At 37.8% G+C, this 23,759-nt stretch overlaps 3 protein-coding genes across 7 annotated transcripts; 2 read left to right on the top strand and 1 right to left on the bottom strand.

Annotated features, from left to right (window-relative positions):
* The first annotated feature begins 1 nt into the window (after position 1).
* On the top strand, positions 2-2,231 carry LOC124196726. Of its 3 annotated transcripts, none has more exons than XM_046591903.1 (8): positions 2-281; positions 791-1,021; positions 1,090-1,206; positions 1,358-1,550; positions 1,625-1,760; positions 1,836-1,961; positions 2,039-2,048; positions 2,127-2,231. In XM_046591903.1, exons 2-8 carry the CDS (start codon positions 835-837, stop codon positions 2,213-2,215), a joined length of 858 nt encoding a protein of 285 aa, XP_046447859.1. In that variant the 5' UTR covers positions 2-281; positions 791-834; the 3' UTR covers positions 2,216-2,231. The 3 variants fall into 3 exon arrangements, with proteins under 3 accessions (XP_046447859.1, XP_046447860.1, XP_046447861.1); XM_046591904.1 differs by lacking the exon at positions 2-281 and adding an exon at positions 322-614; XM_046591905.1 differs by lacking the exon at positions 2-281 and adding an exon at positions 322-560.
* A 986-nt stretch (positions 2,232-3,217) lies between these two features.
* On the bottom strand, positions 3,218-4,745 carry LOC124196727 (ubiquitin domain-containing protein UBFD1-like). Of its 2 annotated transcripts, XM_046591906.1 has the most exons (7): positions 4,552-4,706; positions 4,267-4,481; positions 4,037-4,188; positions 3,839-3,967; positions 3,686-3,776; positions 3,525-3,616; positions 3,218-3,445 (listed from the first exon to the last, which is right to left on the bottom strand). In XM_046591906.1, exons 2-7 carry the CDS (start codon positions 4,427-4,429, stop codon positions 3,335-3,337), a joined length of 738 nt encoding a protein of 245 aa, XP_046447862.1. In that variant the 5' UTR covers positions 4,430-4,481; positions 4,552-4,706; the 3' UTR covers positions 3,218-3,334. The 2 variants fall into 2 exon arrangements, with proteins under 2 accessions (XP_046447862.1, XP_046447863.1); XM_046591907.1 differs by having other exon boundaries at positions 4,267-4,745.
* Positions 4,746-7,306: 2,561 nt separating this feature from the next.
* On the top strand, positions 7,307-21,471 carry LOC124196725 (sodium/potassium/calcium exchanger Nckx30C-like). Of its 2 annotated transcripts, none has more exons than XM_046591901.1 (9): positions 7,307-8,226; positions 11,182-12,098; positions 15,924-16,005; positions 16,180-16,296; positions 16,526-16,635; positions 16,760-17,108; positions 17,596-17,711; positions 18,691-18,827; positions 19,279-21,471. In XM_046591901.1, the coding sequence occupies exons 1-9, from the start codon at positions 7,890-7,892 to the stop codon at positions 19,517-19,519; spliced, it is 2,406 nt and encodes an 801-aa protein (XP_046447857.1). In that variant the 5' UTR covers positions 7,307-7,889; the 3' UTR covers positions 19,520-21,471. The 2 variants fall into 2 exon arrangements, with proteins under 2 accessions (XP_046447857.1, XP_046447858.1); XM_046591902.1 differs by having other exon boundaries at positions 7,308-8,226; positions 16,183-16,296.
* The last annotated feature ends 2,288 nt before the right edge of the window (positions 21,472-23,759 follow it).

A 23,759-nucleotide genomic window follows, 5' to 3' on the forward strand; every position in this document is an offset into this window, starting at 1 on the left:
CCTAAATGAACATACTTGACTCATCCGCGCCGCTGCCGCTTCCCGTCGGCAAAGTCATCGACAGCATAAAAGTCGATTTCCTTTGTTTTGACAAAAGAGGCTATGGAAGAAAAATTCTAACGTTTCATTTGAATACTTTCTCGCTTTTCTCGTAATATCTCCTTTCCCGTCGTTACATGTATATGCTGAACGAAAATTGACAACGCCAAAAAATTCACAAAAAAAGAAAAGTTTCAGCATGTTCGTCTACTAATGCAGGTTGCTGTTGAATGCTGTTGAATGTACGTAAATACGTAATAGTTTTGAGAATTTTTGTTAAGGAGTTAGATGAGTTAGATATGCTTGTTCCATCTGCATTGTTATCTGTACATATTTAACGTGAATGCGTAGTGTAGTGCTTGATGTAGTTGCTAATTAATTGGTGATAGTTTAGTGTGTACTGTGACAACGAGTGTAAATTTGCCTTTTGCCGTGGATTGTTTACATCACTGTTTTAAGATTCCCTACGAGCTGGTAGTGGTTGAACTCCACAAAAAGTTTCCGATCAAGAAATAGGAAAGGTGGATCTTTGACATTCGTCGTATACATTTTCCCAAGCATCTTCCCTATTAATTGTAAACACACCCTTTTTCTATTCACGTTTGCGTAAGGTTTACTTTTATGGAGGAATGAAAGACGCTTATTCCGGTCAAATTTGTTACCTATTTTATTTTTGTAACAATTGGGCTTAATTAAATATATAATAATAATTAAATTATGAAGACCATAAGTTACAAACTATTTTATTCAGGACAATTCGTATCTCGAAATTTAAGAGAAGTCTTTGAAGAAAAAATGATGTCGGCTTCAGCTTCTTTCTCTTGGCGGATCATTCTGCAAACATTTATTTATTCATTTGTTGTTGCTGCAGTAGCAATTATTTTGAATTTTGAAATTCAGCAGCAATTATGGATTTATTTAACCGAAACATCATGCCTGTTGAAAAACAATTATATACTGATGGAAGTTTCACGACCAATCAGTAAGTATTTGGCAAATTTAAATGTATAACTGACGACGAAAAATCATTTATTCATTTATTGTTCAAAGGCGAGTGCGCTATCTGCGAACACATTACTGGACCAGAAATATTATATAATCCAACTATTTCAGAGTTCACCGAGATTGCTTACGCTTCAAAACCACTAATAATCAAAGGAGGTGCAAGTAAGTTTTTTTTAAATCATTTTCATGTAGGCTACCCAACATTTACGTGCAGCCATAGGACTTTTTAGAATATTTTATGATAACCTGTTATAATACAATAAGCGATTGAAACATTAAGATTTATTAATATATAAATTTGTTAAAATATTAGAGCACTGGCCAGCCATAGAAAATTTTAGCTTCGAGTTTTTAGTTCGGCTGTACGATGAAAGCGGGTTAGAAGCATACCAAAGTGTGGAGGAGGAATGCCAGTTTTTGCCATTTAAATCCAACTTTCAATCACTCCATGAAGCTCTCCATATGAACATTAGTGTGCAACCTGAAGGACAGTGGTACATTGGTTGGTAGGCTTACAGAAATCAACTGAAAAGCGAATGTATTGTTGATGACTAACGCATTAATTGTGTTCGAAATACAGGAGCAATTGCAACCCATATATTCGAAAGATGTTGCGGACATACTATACGAAACCAGACTTTATCCCGCCAGATTCAGAATCTTCATCTTTAGATTGGATTTTCATGGGTTCCCCTGGACCTGGCACCACATTGCATGTATGCGCATGAGATTTTTCCTTTTTTTTTCCCAACTTTTAAAACAGTTGAATTCTAAAACGTTTGCTGCTAAAGATTGATTACGTCCTTCGGCCGTCATGGCAAGCTCAAATCAGTGGAAACAAATTGTGGCAGTTGGTTCCTCCTCCTGAATGTGAATTTAATGAATTTTGCCACACATTTAACTTCACAGCAGAAAAGGTATTTCATTTTTAAAAGAATAACTAAATAAATTCAATACTAAATGAACAAAAACCTACTTGGTTTTCTCATTCCAGGGCGATATAGGTATAATGTGAATTAATACGACATTCTGTTGCGAGTTCTCAAAATTAATTACGTTTATTTTGATTTATTATTTGCCAGTATTTATCGACACAAACTGGTGGTATCACAATACTTTTGTACTAGTTGAGGGCGGGCTCTCAATTGCTGTTGGCTCCGAATATGATTAAATGGTTTTCAAGTCTACAATCTTAACATTTATTTCTAATGATTTGCGTTACAGAACAGGAAACCCAAGATGAAAAATTAAATGGTTTATTTTTGTGGTAATATTATAGGAAATAAAGTATAATTTTAAAAAATTTATATCATCGTCATAAAATTTTGAACATTCACGAGTGTTTGGTTTTATGTCATATTATTGGAAGAAAAAAAAACGCGGCACGATTTTGAAACTGCATCTAGCAAGAGTTACTAATGAAAACTGGCAAAACAACAGATTATAGGGGTGGTGTCCATGAAGGGAATTCCGTCATTCACATTCAGGCCTCAGATTATGAAGGGACGGTTTAGCTCCGCTCTCTGCCAATTCATCGAAGATTTTCAACAGAAACAAAATTCGCCAAAATCCATATGCAGTTGTTCTGCATATGGATGCATTCTTCTGCTCTCAAATTTACAGTTAAATCAATTTAAAATTTTCAGTGATTCTTATTTCTTTCAATCTATTTTGCCACTCTGAGCTTGCTAACTTGCCAAACAACCAATCTCTTGGTACCGGTATGCATTTTTAAAACTGAATGCTGAGCCTTTCGATTGCCAAATAGTCATTTTACGTAGATTTTTGCCGATATCCCTTTGTCCCAATGTTAAATTGAATAGCTGAACCATTCTCAGTGGCAGAACACCGTCTGTACTAAGAAATTCAAAATTTGGTAGGTAATTATCTGTAAATCTAACTTAAAGACTCCGTTGAACCTTTTTTGTTTTTTTCATTATGGGTTGCTTTTACAGTATGTCTTGCATGTCGACAAAGGCAGGCATATTGCATACAACACGAAAGAGACAATATTGTAAATTAAACCAATTTACTGATTTATCGGATATACTTTGTCCTCGATCAGTCATTTATCTTCATCGTTAAACAAAAAGTAGACCCAGTCTTTTTCACTCTTCCTGGAGGTATTTTATATGATTAAAAGTAAAATCAAATATAAAATAGAGTACAAATATACATATTTAGAAATGTTATTTAAGAAATACTCAACTCATCAATTTATATTAGCAGAAAAAGTTATAAATAGTATTGAATCAAGTGACAATTTCCAGAAATTGAACATATTTTTTAATCAAAAATAATGCCACTTCCCTAAAATAGTTTCTTTTATTGCATCCACATATTGACATGGTATCCAATAGATCCAATATCTTGAAGCTTCAGTAGGACCAAGCTGAATTCCCTGATGAAAGAGATGTAAAAGAGGTAAAAAAACAGAGAACAAAGAATCATTAAGAGAGCAAATGTGCCAAGAATCTTACAATAATGTGGTATTCTTCATGTCCTTCTATTGGCTCATTCACAATGGTTTTTATTGATGACATGCTGATTTTCTCTGTCCTTTCTTTTGTTCCTACAATTGTGCGTAAAATAAGTTGTAGAATTCTTGAAAATTCCATTAACAAAAAACGTCTGTATATACCTATCCAGATTTGGTCATTTTCCATCTTGAATGTCAATCTTACTTTGCCTCGGCTGCACATCCCATTCAATGGATGAGGTGGTAATCCTTCCTGAAAAATCAAAACAACTTTAAGAAGTACTTTTCAAATAAGTGTGTAGATATGCAACAAACTTTGGCATTCTTAACACCAGGCATAACATCCTCAGGTAGTCCTTTGTCCAAAACTTTTTTATGTATTTTCTGATGACACAATGGTTCTTTAATAGCACTTGCTGGTTTCAATTTATCTTCAGGGATCCACTGACAAAAGAGAATTAATTTCAGACAATTTTCATAAATAAGTTATCTGATAAGATTGAAAATTAATACTGTTGCTGTTTGATGAGAGAGAGCTAAAACATCATCAAATGTTGACCCAATGACCATAACTTTCGATCCTGAAATAATTCCAGAATCTCTTAAGGATTTGTCATCATGAGCAAGGCCTTTGACCATGAGTTTTTGCATTTCTTTTGGTACACCTTAAAAATTTACATTTCATTATTTAATATTTTTTCTACAAGAGTAATTTCAAAAATAACTGAGTTCTCAGTTCTCACCAATGATGGTGTGCAAATGTTCCTTTAACTGAGCAATTGTGGAATCCAGATTGAAGATAACATCATATTTCTTTTTGTTAAAAACTACCTTAAATTCCACATCTTTTGCAGTAACATTGCCTGGAAGTGTTAATTCTTCAAGAATGTCTTGTTTTTCCTCCATTTGATAATGTAGACGTTGTGCAAACGTCTACGAACATTAAAACGTGCTACGACTGAAGTTTCAACAATTGGCTAATAATATATGTGGACAACTTTCAATTCTAAATTAAGCAGCACTCCTACCAGATTTGCACAAACATCTAAATCCTCGAAAATCAGGTATTTTCAAAAATAGTAGATTTCTTTTCAAGTTTGAGAAAGCAAACCAGACTGGAACAAACGAGAGAGGAGACGAGTACTTTTTTCTATTTACTAACGGGTAGTGACACCTATTGAGAATTAAACAGACTTGACGGACTATATATATATACAACGCTGTTGACAGTACACTAATAAAATAAAATAAATAAAATATATTGCTTTTTTTGTATGGCTAACTTCATTTTTAAAATGGGGAAAAAAATAAGAAAGTCAAAATATAATGTAAAATATGCATAGCTAAAGTAGGTAGGTACAAAATATAAATTAATATTGGATTTTTCCGTATATGTATTTTCAATAAATAACGACAGCAGCCGCTAGGAAGCAGGCCAATTTTGACAAGATCAACAAAACAAAAAAACAAAACTTTTGAGTCTGTTAATCTCATCTCATAAATATTTGTTGAACTTGATTTTGCCTATCTCACATAAAAGGGCTAGGAAATAAGCGTGTAGACCTATTGCTAAAATACTACAATATGGTATTCTATTTTAATGATATAAAACTTACTTGCTTACCTCATATTTCTTGTTATTTGTAGTCAGCCTTGTTCAACTTCCAGTCTCTTCTTACGATCACATTACTTCTTATATGCACATGTGCGTATATTCGATCACTGACTCCAAGTCTACTAGATCGTAACAAAACAGGGTGAGAAGTAAAATTGTGTACCTAAAGGACTTATGTTTATGTAGGTTCTCGTAAATTATCAAGATGTTGACTGTTTTGTCAATTTACATGTCAATTCAGAATTTTCACATTAACAAGTTTTGTTTTGTTTTTTTCGTTACAGTTTTTTGGGGTTGTTCTGGAAAAGTGCTCGAATTGGTGAGAGGAAAAGTCAGTACATTGCTGCAGCATGTGTCTTAATGGCTGTCAATATTTTGTTCTGGTCTTAGTCTCATTTGCTATTTGAGGTGTAACAATTAAACAGCACATACAAAATTAATTTCATAATTCTAATTCTTTCTCAATTTCTAAGAATAAAGTTTAAAATGAAATCATTTAATCATATCTTTTAAAAAGTATCCTCAACACAGTCTACTTGTATGGAGCCATTTATTTTTGTTTTTCATTTAATAATAATTCTACTAAATCTTCTCTAATTCGCTGGTTCGCCGTAAGTCGAACACGATATGGGATTGGAAGAGAAGATCTTATCTACACATCATCTTCTCATATGATGCATGTATGTAGGAATTTATTTATAATCTTCGTGACTGATCACGCGGACCTCGTTTCACTTCCCTTCGATGATGGCACATGTCCTCAGCTTTTTTTTTACGTAATATTTACTCATAAATGCTACAAATCCATCTATTGAGGAAATCGAGTGGTGAAATGTCGGTAACTGGTCGGTAATTGCGGAGTACCGTGCGCAGTAAAAAAAAAATTAAATAATAAAAAAGGATAATGTTGGGTTAAGCTGGCTTCATAACTCGCGTCTTATTCTCAATAACCTGCTTAGCAATAAACTCGTCTCGTCTCAACTTGGAATCATCCCAACGGGGAATTCCACTTGAGATGTTAAGTTTTGGAAGGATGAATTATGCATGTCTGCGCAATCCGTTGATTGTCTTATTAAAGATTTTAGTTTAATTGCCTTCTGCTGTCCGTTTCTACGACGTTAACGGTTTGTCTATGTGGTTAGCTATTCCTTATTGCACCGAGCTAAGCTACATTGTGAACCACACCCGTCACTCTCATTATGCACGTCCTCAAGGCTTGGTCTATAGCTAGGCATGTGTCGCTCAAACTTACTATTGGTCGCGGTCCGCTCACCGAGTTAGCTCTAGGGACCACCCAGGAGGCTATGGTATGCCCGGCCAAACAAGCCTTACTTTGCACTGGGCGATGTGTATATAGTGTACGTCGTGGCCTGCAAAGCATCTTCTTGCTGGCTATATATTTTCTTCCTTTATACTCTATTGATTTTTTTACTAGCTCACGCTCGTGGGCTGCCGGGTTATCTCCAACTATGGTTCGCTTTATACAGTGACAACATCAGCCATCTTGTAGGTTTTTCGATTATTTCTCCGACGACACACATATTTTTTACATATGATAGTTAGCTATAGCATTAAAATTTATGGGTGGAAACTAAGACTAGGTCGTCCATTTGCTTGGTCTTTATTCTTACGTCACAATTATCTGGAAACTCCTTGGACATTCCATATCTTATTAAGGAATCAAGTTTTCACGCGTTTCTCTGAAAATGAAAAATGAATCATGTGAAAAATAGAACGTCCGTGTGGCCTATGAAAAGGTATCTTGAAAAGGAAGTTCACTCCTGCTTTTAGCAAGGAGAGAGGATTCGAAAGGATCAAAATTAATTGTTTATATAAGTTGATCCAGTGTTGAGTACTGTATATACGTAAGCCTATACATATAATTCTGAACGAACAATAGTTTTACGGACCCTAGTTTCAGAATTTCCCGTTTGAATCTTTGAATAAAAAAGCTTTTAGGAGACTCAATTTGTCTGTATCTTCAGCCAGCAACTTCAAGTGAAAGTTGACGTGCATTTCAGAACACGGTAATCGTCTAGTTGAGGGTAAAGGGACAACAAGGAGGAGGCGAAAACTATATCGACGGAAAGAAGGAAAAAAAAAGAGAAAACAAAATTTCGTTGAGGGGGGGGGGGGGGGTTGAAAGCGGACGAGGCGATGCGAGTGCGTCGACGTGGCCGACGAGCGATTCATCTGACAAGGGTGGAGTCGGTGGGCGTAGAAAGAAAAGGGAGATTACAGGACCGTGCGCGGAGGTTTCGAGCGTATATACAGCAACGCATCAAAGATGGCACCAAAGAAAAAGAGAGAAGGGAAAAAAGAAAAAAAGAAAAGAACAAAAAAAAGTTAAGTATAACGAATAAAACGTCGTCGGATTGGTATAGGCAAAGTCAATGTTCTTGTGCGTTCTTCGAGCGCTGTGCACGCTATGACACACTGGGCATGCACCGAGTAGCAGCTAGTATAGACCGTGAGCAGAAATATGGCTGACGGACTTGTGTTGGCCCCTTCTCCGGTGCATAGTCGAGCCCGGTTACTTGATCGCGACGGACGCGTGAGGAGCAGCGTCTTGTGGTCGACCCAAAGGGCTCCCAGTCGACCATGTGCACTAGGAAGATTTTGATTTCGGGCCTGGCTTTGGCCTAGGTCCCCCCCACCCCAGTGAATATTGGCCAGCACAATCATCGTCGTCTTCTTCTTTCCCCCTCCCCACCTTATTGTCTACCCAAAAGAAAAAAAAATTTGAGAGACATGGGTCGACTGGTTCGATCGCGGTTAAAAGCTGGCATCAACATGCGACGCGACTCGTACTTTCTGGTCGTCAGCTGCACCTCGCTCCTGCTCTACGCCATTTGTTTGTACACGTTCCTTCACTTGAACGGTTACATTGGTGCCAACAAATTGGTAGCCGCACCTTCTCCTTCGGCAACCGGGGCCCGTGGCCACTTGGATCCCAACGCCGCCGAAAAGAACTCGCAGCTCTTCGCCGCCCCCTATCTCAAGAGCCAGGCCCAGTTTGACGACGGGAAAATCCACGAATTCCAGCGCAACGTCGGACATCCAGTCGACTGGGAGATGCGGGTCAAAGGTAATTTCGGAATTATTTTTGAAAAAACCCCAAAAGATAATTGCGTTGATATTTTTCATCCGTTTGGAGACAAGCATCAGACTTAGCTCTATGGTCACGTAGTAGACGTCGATACCGAGCGAATACAAACAACATTCGCTGTATCAACGCTTTGCGTGTTTGAAGAACGACTCCTTGGCATCAGTTCACCCCCCCCCAACCATCCACCCAGCCCACCACCCGTCCCACCCCCGGAGAGTGCAGTATAGTATATTACACGCCTACTTTTTTTTTTCTTGAGACTCAACTTATTTACCTCCATACAATTCATGCAATTTCGAGTATTGATGCGGTTGCGACGTCGGACGAGTCAGACGCAATAAATTCTTATTTTTTCATGCTCCCCTGTTAAACCGACAAAAGAATCGATGCACAACTTATGACGCTATATGACGTACTCCATATATTCCGGCATTCGTGATCATATGCATACACAAGTTTTTCTGTCAAGTTTGATTTCTTTTTTATCCGGGCCACTGATGTCAATCTTCTTGTCAACTCATTCTGAAAAGATTCTTTCTTGTGTGCTACGTGAGAGTAGCCGAAATTCAAGCTCGTCGTCCAATCGATTTTGAGTTCTCATCCAGGCGCATTTGGGTACTTTTTATTTTGTATTTTCTTTTTTCCCTTTTTTTTTTTTTTTTTATTTGTGTTCAAATCCGGATTTTTACAAAATACCCTCTTTTGAGTTAAAAAAAAAAATCAAATCTCGATCCTCAAGAAATGTTCAAGTTGCATGCGTTCTCCTCTCGCCAAACATGTGAACTTCAATACCGTCTTTTGCTCCGGCATCTCCTTATTCAAATGCCCACTCAATGTATGCGAAGTGAAGTGGATTGCCCGTATGCGAGGAAGAAACAACGTATCGTGCGGATTAGACCGTTAGACGTGGCCTGCCGATAGGCCAAGTCACGTAGACTAAGGGACGAGACATCGCTCATCCTCGTTTCGGGGGTCGTTTGATTGCTATTGATATGGACAACTGGCTCTAATATGTGTTGAATGAGCTGATCGACACACAAGATATGGTTTCAAACTTAGCAGTGTGTACCAAACTGTTAGGCATGACATTCTCGAGTGTATACGCATGCCCGTCGGACGTGTGTTTTCCCCGGCAATGCTTGCGCCGCCCGTGCAATGCCTCTCCTCTGTGTGTGTGTGTGTGTGTGTGTGTGTGTATATGTGTGTGCATTGTGCTGTACTATCCGTGCGTCGAGGAAAAACGGGCAAAAGGGCTCAAAGTGGATCGATGAACCGGCTTGGGTCTCAGCGGGTCTCGGAGACGGACGAAAGGACCAGCAAATCGATAGATGTAAGAGGTTTCTCACATCGAGATCTTGCTGACCATTTCAAGCGCCTTCTTCACTAGTAATGTCCTTGTATTAGTCCGAGTGTCCAACAGAATGTCCTCTGGCTCTTAATATTTGGACGTCGCCATACATTTGTAGTGTATATACAGACCTGAATCGAAAGATGGGACGATTGCACATCAACATATGAAGCACGAAAGTCGTTAGTTTTACATACAATTATTTGGATGGGAATTTAGACGATTTAGACTGTTCCACAAAGATCAAGAAGGGAACTCACAGACTTGCTCACAGATCTACAAGAAAGTCGCTCCTAGTTAATCATGGTTGATCATCAATAGATATTTATCTTTTATTTTCGATTTCACAACATGGAAATCAATGTCGCTCATTTTATTATACACTACAATAAAAGATATTCGATTTTACGGAAGTTAAAAACAAATGAATTTCTAAAATAATTATGTACAAAATTAGCGTAAACGAGAATAAGAAAATGTATTATTTATTTGTTATTGATCTCTTTACTTGCTCTCTAAGAAAAAATGTCGGGTTTTTAACCGAGAATAAATAACTCGGTTATCAACGTTAAGACTTGAAATAATATCGTGATTTTTTTTCTTTACCGAGATTAACATAAATCCATTGCCGATATTGTGGCGCCTTTCTTTATTTCAGTTCTGTCCGCTTTCAAACCAGATATACACACCCCTTATTAAAAATTTGTTGTTTCACAAGGTTTTCTCCTTGGATTTTCCTTAATCCTTTCCCAGGGTCATGAAGGAGAAAATCCTAAAACTAAATTCGAATCTGTCAACTCAACCTATAATTTTACCTCGTATAAAAAAAAAAATTTACGCCGCGCTTATAGCTCGGCTACTTCTTATTCCTATTTTGAATTGATCGTACTCTGATACGAAGTCTTCAAGTAAAGACTTGACTGATTTCCATCTCGCTGCGCTACTGAATCAGCTTTTTCTTGCTATAATTTGCCCATCCATGCACTGCAACATATTAACTCCGTACGTCAGAGCTGCTGTGGACTTGGATTTTGTCTTGTCAACATGCAATCTGATCGCTTTGCAAAAGATATATACCTTTCATCTTTCTAGTCAAGGGCATATACTCCGTTATAATTAATGTAGCTCTGCTGATCATACAATCATCATACAATAATTGAGGCAAAAGGGAACTTATAGCATGATAAGGCTATCGTCGTAATGTTTCGCTTCGCCTTTTCACTCCGATTCACCCTGTGATGTATACCAAGTACGCGTAATCTCTTCCCTATTCCCTTTCCCGTCGTTGATTTCTTTGATGAGCCGACACCCAAAAGGGCGATGATTTTTTTACCAGGAATTTGATTATTTGATTTAGGCTTTTTTTCAAGATTCAAAAAATATCTGAATTGTTGGTTAGCAAATCAATCAAAAGAATAATAAAAAAAATCTCGGTAAAAATCAAAACAATTTATCGAGATGCAATCAAGAAATATTTCAAGACTTTGTCGATTGAATAATAATTGAAAAAAAAAAAAAAAAAAAAAAAACTTAAAACTTGACGTAAAACCCACGTTTTTTTATTGTTTCTGTTTTCCTAATTTCAGAATTGGGTATTGAAGACATTGGCGAGTATTTAAGGGTGGAGCGAGAGAAAAGAGAGCACATTCAAATGTTGCTGGAGCAGTCCGGACCAGCCCAAACGGCAGTGACCAAGCGAGGTCCGCCGCGGAAGACGGAGCAGCGCCGGTTGCTGGCCGAAAAGCAGTTGATGAGCGACAAACTCTTATCGAAAGAAGAAGAAGTTCAGGGTGGCGAGGAGTCGGTGTGGCGGCGGATAAGCCGCTCAATCAACAGTTCCAACGTCGTCGGCCATGCGACTGCCGAAGTGAAGAAAGCGGGAAACAACGAGAGCGTCGTCGAGAACAAGCCGCAGCCTCTGTTCCCCACGGATCTGTTCACGCAAGAGGAGCGCCAGCGTGGCGCCGTCGTCTTCCACGTAGCCGGCGTCGTCTACATGTTCGTCGCCCTGGCCGTGGTCTGTGACGAATTCTTTGTGCCGTCGCTCGACGTCATCATCGAGAAGCTGAACATCCCGGACGACGTGGCCGGCGCCACCTTCATGGCAGCAGGTGGCAGCGCCCCGGAGCTCTTCACCAGCGTCATCGGCGTCTTCGTCTCGTTCGACGACGTCGGCATCGGCACCATCGTCGGCTCGGCCGTCTTCAACATCCTCTTCGTCATCGGCATGTGCGCCCTGTTCAGCAAGACGCTCCTGACGCTGACGTGGTGGCCGCTCTTTCGTGATTGCACCTTCTACAGCATCAGCCTCATCGCCCTGGTTCTCTTCTTCATGGACAACTTGATCGTCTGGTGGGAGGCGGCACTTCTCCTCCTCCTCTACGCCGCCTACGTCTCATTCATGCGCTGGAACGAGGATGTCGAGAGAGTGGTCAAGCGCTTCCTCTACCGTAACACCATGCCTCGCATTTCTTCGACTGATCATCTCGTTTCTGCTAACAATGTAAGCTACATAACAAGCAACCATTCCGCACTCAACCCACCATAATTCCTTTTAGGCTCTTTTGGATGTTATCCATATTTCAAGTCGTTAAGTCTTTAACGAGGTTACGACTTGTGAGCTTCTTTTTTTTCTCCGTTCAATTTAACTGTGAAACGTTAGATTGGCTTCTTTCCAGTTGTCCTTCTTTCGTAAATTACCACCATTCCCGACCATTCCAGCATCGATCGTTTATACTCTAGAGCCACATAATCGTCAATCAAGTGCTTAGGGTAGATTTAAGACAGAAAAAGTTCTATAGAATTCAATAGAATTCAGTTCAATACAAGCGCTAAATATTGCGGACGAGAGTTCTGCAGTAGAAAAAAAAGATATTGATATTTTCACAAATAGATTCTTCTTGGTCTATGGCCACTTCTATCATGAACTCATTTTGACTTGAATCCTTGAAAAGACGTGCAGAGAAAACTGGCTAAAGACAGCATAATAACGAAGTAAAATCGGTAATGTATAACTAAATATCGATACTACTTACGTACGTATAAGATTTGAGAAAATTGAAGAAAAAAATGCTACAATGTTTTGTGTTTTTGAACTGTATGGGGTTATACTGTCTGGTGTATTACGTCATATTTTATAGGCTTTTCACAGTACAGTTTGTAGTTTATATGCTGTGAATTTGTGGTAAACAATACGTGCATGTGCTTGTATATAAGGGCCAGATCATTTTGCTGCCATCGGCGCGCGCCGAGCGGTTCAGAAAGCCAAAAATCAATAGCCCTTTGTGACTCGAGTTATGAAGAAGGGGTTTGAGTAGTATTATACACGAGGGAGCCATGGGCACTCAACGGATGAATGTATTAACATTCGTATGGGAGGTGGGTCACGAACTGAGCGACAGAATTCAGACCATCCGAGTCCCGAGTCCCGTGCGCATTTGTGACAGTTATTATTTACTGTGTGCCTTTGTCCAATACGAATTCATGTTCAAATATGGTTACAGGGAACGCCATCAATATTAAAGCAAATTAGGTCAACACCGTTACTTTTACATCTTGCCGCTAACTTGATTTCCCCTTTCGACAAAAAGGTGTATAACATGATATAGAGTAAACAGCATTTTCTTATGAGCGTAACATAATCACACTCCGAACATGCCATAATTATTTTATTTTGTTTTATTCAATGAATGAACCAAGAACTTCTTTGTCGGAAGGTCTAGCAGCAGCTCCGCTGTGTGTTTTAGACGGCTATGTCGGATAATTAACTAATAAATGTGATTTAAAATTGATAGAATTTATCGATTAAACTGAACGCTAGCAACGTGGATTTCTTGAAGTAGTAGCCCTAGCTCGCCTTATCTAGTACATTACTGCCTTCCAGCGTATCATAAAACATAATAAAAAGCTACGAAATAGCTGTGGGTTTATAAGGTTTATCAATTCATCCTCAGTTCTAAACTCATGCAAACTCAAGAGCGCTTAGCCAATATTTTATTAATTTTTTTTTTCTCCCATCGACTTTTTTCCCCAGATAAATTATGTCGGAGTTATCGATTTCTTGCTGTCGCGTTTTAATGCTACCAGGGCAACATCTTCTACCGATTCCATTGTTTAACTTTAAAAAAGGATAAAAGAATTATAGGATTTATTTATTTCACGAACAGAAATTGACACACTAATAGAATTGAATTATTCATGCCATCAAAAGCGAATCTTGACACTCCAATGCGAGCTTAAAGTATGCTTACTAATTCACTTCTAAAGTATAATTTTTCGAAATTCATTTCGAACCATCTAGACGTATCTTTTGCATCTGCGGCAGTCATTTTTATTTTTATTTTTTCAACAATCATTGCATAATTTTTAGACCAAATCATCACCATAAAATATGACAACCATGGAGTTGACAGGTATAGCCAAGGTCAATAACTAAAATTTTGGGACTGGTAAAGAAAAAAAAAAAGGAAAAAATGGAAGGCAAAGATATTGGTCAACCGCGAAGACCGAAGAGAGAAACTCGTGGAATTTGTTGATCTATTGATTCGGTTCCGACGCGTGGAGAAAAGAGTTTGGATTAGGGTGACTGGCTTTTCATATAGTTCATTCTTTTTTTTTTTCCCTTATGCTGTCGAAAGGAGAGGGGGTTGGGGAAGGGGGACGAGGTCCTATACCCGAGATCCGATGTGTTTTAGAAAGACTTGCACGGCATCGTAATCTGACCGTATGACGTGACCACACTTGGCGAGGCGAGAAGCATGCTAAAGGGTCATCAGTTCGTGCTAGCAGCTACTCCAGGCAGTCGCTGGGGATAGCGGTCGCAGCCGAGTGCACACGCCATTATTTCATCGTACCTAGCACGAGTCGGCTCGCTTCCACTCCCCTCTCCTTGTATCCGCGCACACGACGTTTCGTCTTTTCTCAGACACTCATCGATCTACGAATTCTACGCCTCATTCTTTCGTCATTCTATCAGTTTTTTTTTTTTCTTTTTTTCCCTCTTTTTTTGTTCCACCTTCCGGCTCGGTTTGCAGTAGGCCCATCTCCTGCACACACACTGTATTAGGAGAATGCGTTACCGATAACACATTTGTTTGATTGCGCTTCACTAAGTCATCGATTCCCTGTCGAAAACCCGTCCATTCGCCCTCAATTTCAATCGATTTATGCCGCAGTTACGATATCCAGGATCTTTGAGCTGATAATAATTTAGCTGACGCGGTGGGAACATAGTTGTCAATGGAAATAACTTGTGAGACTCTCGATTAGTCAAAAGTACGTGCGCGTTTCAGTCAAAATTGTAAAAGCGCTTGCAAGATTATTTCTATGAAACCAGTTAAATGAACATTCTTGATGACTATATTCATCTCTATTTTACTGTCAGCGTTAAAAATGTCATCATTTTCAGCGTGATGGACTTTCGAACTGTCTTAGCGCTGATGTCATTGTCTATAGAAAGCCGAAGGAAGTACGGAAACAATGTAGGCTAACAAGGAATCCCTTGTCCCTAGAGAAATTGAAATAAGTGGCCGATCGAAATTTTGCGTGAAGCTGTCTTCATCAAAATCAATGACTGCAGAACTACCGTCACTAAGACAGTACTGAGAACGAGCTTCGACCACAAGGCAAATTGTTGAAATGAACGCGCATGCGTAGTTTCTTAGCTTCTTGTATTTTTCCGTAATTTTGGTGATTTTAAGAGCGATGTTTTCAAATTTTTCATATAATTATACACCAGTTAGCTGTTATTATAAAAAAATAAATAAAATGAAATGTAAGCCAACTAGTAAAAAGTTTTCTCTCCATGGGATAAAACTTTCGACAATGACTGTTGTATATTTGGCAGGAGGGTTTATACCGTAATGGGAACTATTCCAATCGTAATTGTTTTGCCTTTGTCCCATAGTCTTAACATCGCTTAGCATTGCTACTGCTGAAGCTGATTTGTCAGTTGCTTATTGCTTCATGCAGCATTTGTACCGTAATAATGTGTGTGGCTCTAAGAGAATAATAATGCCTTTTTGTGTGCTCGATAAATTTTCCATTACAATACATTTCTTGTTAAGTTCGAGTGAAAATGACAGACAATGATGAAAATGGCGTTACCAAAGAAAGTTTCTTTGAGTTGGCCGTTAAAAAATAGCTATGATTAAGTCAATCGCCTTTGCGTTCTAAATGTTGCTAAAGAGGTGATGTTAACTGAACGGTATGCATGAGAATGTAGGCAATAATGGAAAAGATGACCCATTTAATAAGTTAGTCGATGGCCATTGTTTAATCAATTAACAATCGAATTGATCTAGGTTTCTTGGATTATTTAAACTTTTAGGCAAGCAACCGAGGTCCTCCAAGTCAAGTGTCGGTAAGCAGTGGCGGCGGTGGATCTTCAGGAACCACTGGAAACACGGCTGGTGCGTACAATAAATTAGGCCCAAATTAACTAAGCTAGGAGCTACTAAAACACACAATAATCAATACAAGTTCTCGCCGTTACGAAGTTTTAATAAAAACACGGCCAATTGAGTCCTATATAGTGTAAAGATAAATTAACACAACTACTACTAAAAAAAAGTCTTTCAATTTAGCAGGTACGAACGTCAATGACAGAAGTCGTGCCGCAAGTGCTGGCATACGAGGTTCCAAGTTTCGCCATGGACTTCTCACGTTAATGATTCACAGCATTGACCCCATGCATGACGGAGGTAATATTTTCCTTCTTATTTTATTCATCTTGTTTTTAATTTGAAAAAATCTAGTTTTTACGCGTTTTTACTTGAATTCAATTTTAAATTCAATAACAACGGCGTCCTTTTTCTTTTTCAATATTACGTATTATGTACGCACTCTTTGTTTGGGACAAAAAAAAAATTCAAAAATTTATCCTGCTGCTCTGCTGAACGAATTTGAATTGCTGCATCGACCAAAAAACAGGTCATGTTGACGACAAGGCAAACAAATTACATGCCATCGCTTCATTGCGAGTGTTGTTGGATGCTACCAAGGAGCAGACAGTAGCCAATGGCCGTGATCCAAACGAAGAGGTGAATGAAATGTTTCTCTTACTAACCTGTGTAACCAGCGTGCTACGTTAAATAACATGGTCTTTCATACTGCATTCATATTTCAAGTTGTAACGATCATTTTTTGTTTGGATTTCTTGAGCAGTTTTCCAACACTGGGCGCTCTGAGATGACTCCCGTCGAATCGTTCATTGTCAGCGAAGCAACGGCAGCGTCCGCCTCAGTTTCTGCGGCTACAGCCGTACTTACAAAAACGGAAGCCGGTGTTTCGGCAGTAGTGGATTGTACTTCAATGTCGAACCGACAAGATGTTAATGGTGCCATTGGGGGTACCGATGGGGCTGGTGAGGGAGGTGGTAATGGCGACGATGAGGTCATCAAACCTCTTGACCTGTCTTGGCCGGAAGGAACTCGTAAACAATTAACATACTTATTCCTGGCGCCCATATTATGGCCACTGTGGCTGACCTTACCCGACACACGAACTCCACAGGGTAAGTCAACATTTTTCTTCCTTTTTCTTATTTCTTTTTTGACAATGTGTTGGTAAAATTTTCAAGTTGCGAGACCTAGTATTAACTATTAAGAATAGAAATTCACCTAAGTATACAATTCAAATTTAATTTTAGTATATATTATTGCTCTATTTAAAAAAAAATCGTGGTTTCGTTACGCCAATCCAGCGCCAATCCAGCAAAACAAGGATAAATGCGTAAACCAATTTTCAAATAAAACTGACGGCATTTTAAATTGCAAAAATGCATTTATAGGCCTAATCTGTTTGTCATGCAGAATTTTAAGCTACAAATAAAGTGTCACATATTCAAAGTGGAATAACTAACTTACACAAAGCACATAGTTGTTTTTGTTCGTTTTTTGTAGACGCATGTAGCGGCTGTAGGCCTGTAGCGCATAAGTTGTTAAATCGATAGGCTACAGCTATAATTGAACAGATGATGATGACCGATTCTTTTGTACTAGGGAAGCGGTTCTTTGTCGTAACCTTCATTGGCAGTATTCTTTGGATTGCTGCCTATTCGTATTTGATGGTTTGGTGGGCTAATTTGACCGGTGAAACGGTTTACATACCTCCAGAGGTAAGTCAAAGACATTTAATCTAGAAACACTTTTACTTTTTTCTAGTAAGAACAAGAATGCTTTCTTTTATTCTTCAAATAATATACAAAGGAAAAATATATGGATCGTTTAAAATTGGTTTTTAATTGACAACAAATTGTTATTGCAAAAAGTTAAATACCAGGCTAATTTTTTTTTGTATTTAATTATTTTTAGTTTTTAAATTTTATTCTATCGCTCTTCAGTAGTTATTCACGGAGCGGCGTTAAGTCGCACGTTGTCTCACTATCGCATTAAACCCAAATTTTTAAATCCAATTAGAATTTACTTAAATCTTTAGATAATGATTATATAGCTTACAAATATTCCACGGTACTGGTACCTTTTTCATCCTTCTAGGATATGTCCAAAACAATAAGAATAAAGCTTTCATTTTTTATGAGTTGCAATTTTATTGCTATGCGTTGCTATGCGCTTATGGCAACAGCAAAACTAATCATTAATAAGTTCGGTTCAGTACCGATATACCAATTACCAAAATATTGTTAAAGTTGAAGATTGGAACCGATTGGAACCATGGGAAAAGTTCGATTTCAATGAATGCATGTGATAAGCAAAGCTGAACATGAGATCACCATGGATTATGACTTTCTGCTATGGTAAATGCCGTAAATTTCCATCACATAGAAACCGTACACAATAATTTGACTGCTTTGCAATGTCTAAAGAAAGTCTACGCAACAAAAATCTGGTGTTGTTCCGTAATTTTAGAAAAAAAAAACAATATCTGGCAAAATGACAAATTTCTTTGAAGGACTAAGATTTTTAAAAAGTAACATTGTTTAATGAGGAATGTATATTCCCAAACTTACGTTAATACTAATGTTGTTTTCAAATTAGTAAACTAGTATGGACCAATAGAGACTTTTACCATAGACTGTTGGTTTTGGAATTATTGGAAAATATTCATTTACCTTATTTTTTGTGTTTTCCTTGTAGGTTATGGGTCTAACATTTTTGGCTGCTGGCACTTCGATCCCTGATTTAATAACGTCGGTGATCGTGGCAAGAAAGGGTTTGGGAGACATGGCTGTCTCTTCTTCAGTTGGATCAAATATTTTTGATATTTGCGTCGGGTAAATAATTAAAAAAAAAAAATGTTTCTTATATTAGTTATCTTATATAAGTTTAAAAATCAAACAAGTCGTTTTCAGTGAATGTCGTTAAAGAGGTCGAAAGATATTTGTAAATAATAAGAAAAAGAATTCAAAGTAGGATTTTTTAAAAGATAAATCAGATTTAGATAAATGAGAAAAGAAGGAATTGAGTTTTATTTTTAATTAATTTTTGTATCTTGAGACTTCAGTGGTAAAAAAAGGAGATTAAAAGAAATTTTTTACTTATGCTTAAAAGTTTGGACTCAAATTGTTGGAACCAATTTAAACTAAATTTGCCTGCTTTTCCTAATTCTTGATGATTATTATAGATATCCGACCAAGTGATAACACGAATTTTCTTTCTTTTTATTTATTTTTTATTTTTACATGTTCTGGACCAAAACTGGATAATGTACGGGAAACAAAACAGTCTACCGCTTCCATGGTTACTATATTGCATCATAATCGGCAGCCCAGTGCAAGTGAGCAGTTCGGGAATGGCCTGCTCTGTTCTCGTGCTTTTTGGTATGCTGTGCTTTGTTGTGCTGAGCATTGCGTGCTTCCGATGGAAAATGAACAAGGCCCTAGGAGTTACCATGTTCCTATTCTACTTTGTTTTTGTCGCCGTTTCGCTTGGATTTGAGTATGGTACAATAAGTTGTCCGGTTTAGGTTATTCTGCCGATGATCTTCTAATAATTTCTAACCGAAGTGTTTTCATCGAATTTAAACAGATAATTTTCTTGGTTTATAAGTTTGCATTAAATAAGCATATAAGTTTTTTTTGTTAAATATTTATGAGAAGTAACTTTTTGTTGGTACTAAATGGTTGTTACATATTTCTTTGCGAATTTATTCGATTTTCCCTTCTATTCTTCTTGTTTGTAAAAACTATAGAGTAACAAAGATAAGCAGTAGGTTATTTTCGCCACGCTCTTCCTATTTGGCCCATCTGCCTCTATCTTATTTAATTTCCAATACCGCCTTTTGAAATTTCAGTTTCACATGGTCTCAATTTCCTGGGACAGTAACTTTCGTGGAATAATTAATATTGACGTACTATATAGTCTGAACTCCGAAGTAACCGTTTTCTAAAAAAAAAGGAATGTGCATCTGATGTTACAGGAGCCTATGGCGCGATCCGAGATCCAAACAAATTGAATCAAGCTACTCTTTTTTGTTCAAAGGCATTGAAATATTCTCTACAATTTGAAAGTAGGCCTAATAAGAAAAAGACACAAATTTTGTAAGTATAGCAATGCGCAAAAACTGGGAAATTTAACTCTTTTTCTATCACGCGAAACGACTGTTAATAAGCAATCCGCCAGCTTAAGTAGTAAAATAAATCTTTTTTGAAGAAACCATCTTCTGAAAAGGAATTCGGAAAGAGACTTCAAAAATATCCGAGACGGATCCCATAACCGCTAAGCGTTTATCGGCGGCCAAAAAGAAGGATTTTGTATAAATAATTTTTTAAATCCCAAATATCGCACAATTCGGAGGGAACGAGGCTTTCTGATTCCTTAATTTTTATCGATTTTATTTTCCGAATATCTTCTAAGCTGTAACAAATTTAAATCCTATGTCTTTAAGCATTAGAATCGCCTTGTGATTTTGTACAAGGTAAACCCGTTCCACATTGTTGAAGTCCATTCCCCTTTGATTATTTTTCAAAAACGACTTGATTTACCACTTGATTTGCGGACTGCTTGTTAAAAATCTGTTACCATGAATGAAACAATATTACTTTTACAGTTACATTTACTACAGTATCGTTATTGAACTGTTGTACGCTAATATTTTTTTTGTAGTAATACTTAAAAAAAATGTAGTTCTAAAATTTTTCGTTTTTCATTCATTTTAACCGAAGTGAAATCTAAAAGATGATCTTTTAAAAATTTCATCTAGCTTTTAGCAATTAATTCTTGTTCGATTTCTCATTTACTTGATAATGGTGTTTTGCAAAACCCTTGTATCGCACAAACTAAACTAACTTGTTCAATTTCTTCGGTATTTTGGATCAACAAATGATGATTTCAGATTCTGAAATCACACACACACGCAGACAGGAGTAAGAAAAATTAAATATCAAACCATGACAGTTATAACAGGACTTTTTATAATGAACTAAATTGCTAATGAGTTTTATTTAAAGTAGTTGAATCCTTCCTTGTGTAGATGCCCACTAACTATAAGAAATTTCTAATGGGAAAGTTGTAAGCAATAACACCATCTTACTTATCGCGCACTACTAATTTGATTACTTTAAATTTCATTGAAATATATAATCATTTTTTTTGTGTTGGCATTTTTCATTTATTTTGGTAAACTGTCTAGTTAACTAGTATGTGTGACAAGAATTTTTACTTCATTTATTGGAAATAGGGGTAGCCTGTTTTCAGATAATATTCCTCCAGACATCGATGGTCGTATTTTAGAACTGGAAAGTAGACATGTGATTTTTCGATATCCTTCATATTCTAGATCAATTTGTAAAGCCCCTTCTTCTTTCGATTTTAACTCGATATCTTGTTATTGTGTACGTGCAACGGAGAGCGGAAATGGTGATTAACAACAAGTCATTTTTTGGGTCAAAAGCAATACACATGGAAATTCAGTAGGTATCTATCTGTTTTAGAAGAAATCACAGAACATTTTATTGATTTGTATTTCTCCGTTTTGAACTAACGCATCAATGACGTACGGTCAGCATATATAATGGAATCTGTCCGATTACGTATTAAAATTTGTATAAACAACCTATAGTTGACCCTGATGTCGATCTACGAGCTTGATTAATTCCATGAATGACGGGCAAAAACGACACCTGCTACCTTCGACACTGGCTACCCCGACACTAGCTACCCATACGGCCGACACTGGCTACCCCGACACTAGCTACCCCCAATTTGGTACCCCTGGAAAACGGTAGTTAAACAGAATACTCCCGAAAAATTTAATTCTAACTTAGGCTACTTGGTTGATTCAAAGCATATTGTATGAAAGAATCATATCACAATAGGCAGACATATGCCAAAAGCCTTAGACTGTTTGTTACAATCAATAATCAGCCGGCCACAACACAAAAGGCCAGGGGAGTATTCTGTTTAAGTACCGTTTTCCAGGTGTAGTAAATCGGGGGTAGCCAGTGTCGGCCGTATGTGTAGCCAGTGTGGGGTAGCTAGTGTCGGGGTAGCCAGTGTCGACCCCCCGGGTAGCCAGTGTCGACCCCCCGGTTAGCCAGTGTCGAAGGTAGCAGGTCCACGCCATGCCCATGCCCTTCCGTACCGTAGTGCAGGGTGCTATGGCGTCTCTGACGTATAAGAGATTGCCTGACGAATAATATATTTGTGGATCCCAATCGTACGAAAATCATACGACGCTTATCAGAAATCGCGTCGTATATTAGTAATCGAGCAATCTCTCGTGAGTAAACTGGTCAAGGACGTCAGTACGCCACCCTAACACTGCGGTGCTGAAGCGCTCCAGTTCTTCTTTTCCAAACCCAATTTTTACTCAAATGCAGTTGTATACGCGGAGGTTAAAACGCGAAAGTTGCGTTTCGACTTTCGAGCATCTAGTTTGAAACCAAGTAGCCTACATCCTAACAAGAATCTAGAAGAATTAAGGCAGATACAGGGATTTGAGTGAACAAATGTATGATTCAGGCAAATGTCTTAGCAAAATCTTCTGAATTTGAGCATCATGTAGAGTAAGTGACCGACGCGTCCCGCCCCCCCCCCCTAAAAGGCGAATGAAATGCTTCAGAAAGGGGTCCATAAAAATCATGATATCTCTAGCATCTGAAATAATAAAAATAAAACTTATGACTTATGAAAGAGGTATGAAAGAGCTACCCCGAGGAGAATTTTCCCGTCTTGTTATGCGTTGCGTTAAATGGGATGGTTAAACAACGCGTTTTTTGGACATTTTAGGGTTGGAATCTCAATTTAGAAGGAGTTTTTGTGAATTGAAAACAGAATTAATTTTATTGCTCGTGTTTGTCCCTTACTCCCCCCCCCCCATTTCCAGTTAAAACATGCTCCAACCATGTCTCAATGCATATTTCTCGTTATAAATGATTTTGCTGCTGTATCAGATTTGTGGAACTATGCACAAAGAACGTTTTGGATACCCTCGAGAGCATCAGTCAGATCAGTCTAATGATTTTTTTTCGCAAACCAACTATTTTGTTCTAGATGTCTAAATACGTGTCACTTGTATCTCTGTTTCGTTTGCTTTCAAATCTAGAAAAGCAACATTTTACTATTACACTTGATCCTTAATTGGGATAATTTCATTGTGATCCAGCATCATAAAATAATTAATAATAAAGCAGTGATACTACGCAGTTCAAATTCAAGAAAACATTTTCCCTTTTTTATTGACATTTAGAAATCCCTCCTGCATTCTATTCGTTGTCTTGCAGAGCAAAACCATGGGTTTACTTCAGTGCTTCGAGTTAGCCTTAACGTTGATTGTTTTAACAAATTTTGATGGAACACGGACTTGTGCCGGTGAACAACAAATCCCTTCGTTTCCTGATGGTACCAATCCTTCTCGTGCTGCCATCTAGTGGCGACATGTTTTAACAAGCAATCAACCACTCAAGCGCACCAAATCCATGGACCCCACTTTTTTCCCATTCCGCTATAAGACCTAAAAATCTGAAATAATTCAGATATATCCAGATTTCTATTCGGGATTCACCTGTTTTTGCAGAATTTAAATATTTCTTGCCATTCGGGAGATATTTAATGTTAAAATTTGGGTTTTTTCAAATTTTAACAATTTTGGGGGGTCTTATTTGGTATCGCTTTTTGGGAAAATGCTAACCTTAAAAAAAAAAATTCTCCCAAAAGTTTGCTTGGCCATCCCTCAATACCAATCCAAAAGGAATTTACATTCCGAA

Source organism: Daphnia pulex, chromosome 7, assembly GCF_021134715.1.
Source record: "Daphnia pulex isolate KAP4 chromosome 7, ASM2113471v1".
Classification (NCBI taxonomy): domain Eukaryota; kingdom Metazoa; phylum Arthropoda; class Branchiopoda; order Diplostraca; family Daphniidae; genus Daphnia; species Daphnia pulex.

Bases quoted from the DNA above. Each gene is read 5' to 3' on its own strand.
- LOC124196726 (XM_046591903.1), top strand. From the start codon at position 835: ATGATGTCGGCTTCAGCTTCTTTCTCTTGGCGGATCATTCTGCAAACA. The intron at 1,022-1,089 runs GTAAGTATTTGG...TATTGTTCAAAG, and splicing joins GGAAGTTTCACGACCAATCA to GCGAGTGCGCTATCTGCGAA. The intron at 1,551-1,624 runs GTAGGCTTACAG...TTCGAAATACAG, and splicing joins GGACAGTGGTACATTGGTTG to GAGCAATTGCAACCCATATA.
- LOC124196727 (XM_046591907.1), bottom strand. From the start codon at position 4,429: ATGGAGGAAAAACAAGACATTCTTGAAGAATTAACACTTCCAGGCAAT. The intron at 3,968-4,036 runs GTATTAATTTTC...CTCTTTTGTCAG, and splicing joins TCTCTCATCAAACAGCAACA to TGGATCCCTGAAGATAAATT. The intron at 3,617-3,685 runs GTATATACAGAC...GCACAATTGTAG, and splicing joins AAATGACCAAATCTGGATAG to GAACAAAAGAAAGGACAGAG.
- LOC124196725 (XM_046591901.1), top strand. From the start codon at position 7,890: ATGGGTCGACTGGTTCGATCGCGGTTAAAAGCTGGCATCAACATGCGA. The intron at 8,227-11,181 runs GTAATTTCGGAA...TCCTAATTTCAG, and splicing joins CTGGGAGATGCGGGTCAAAG to AATTGGGTATTGAAGACATT. The intron at 16,636-16,759 runs GTGAATGAAATG...TTTCTTGAGCAG, and splicing joins GCCGTGATCCAAACGAAGAG to TTTTCCAACACTGGGCGCTC.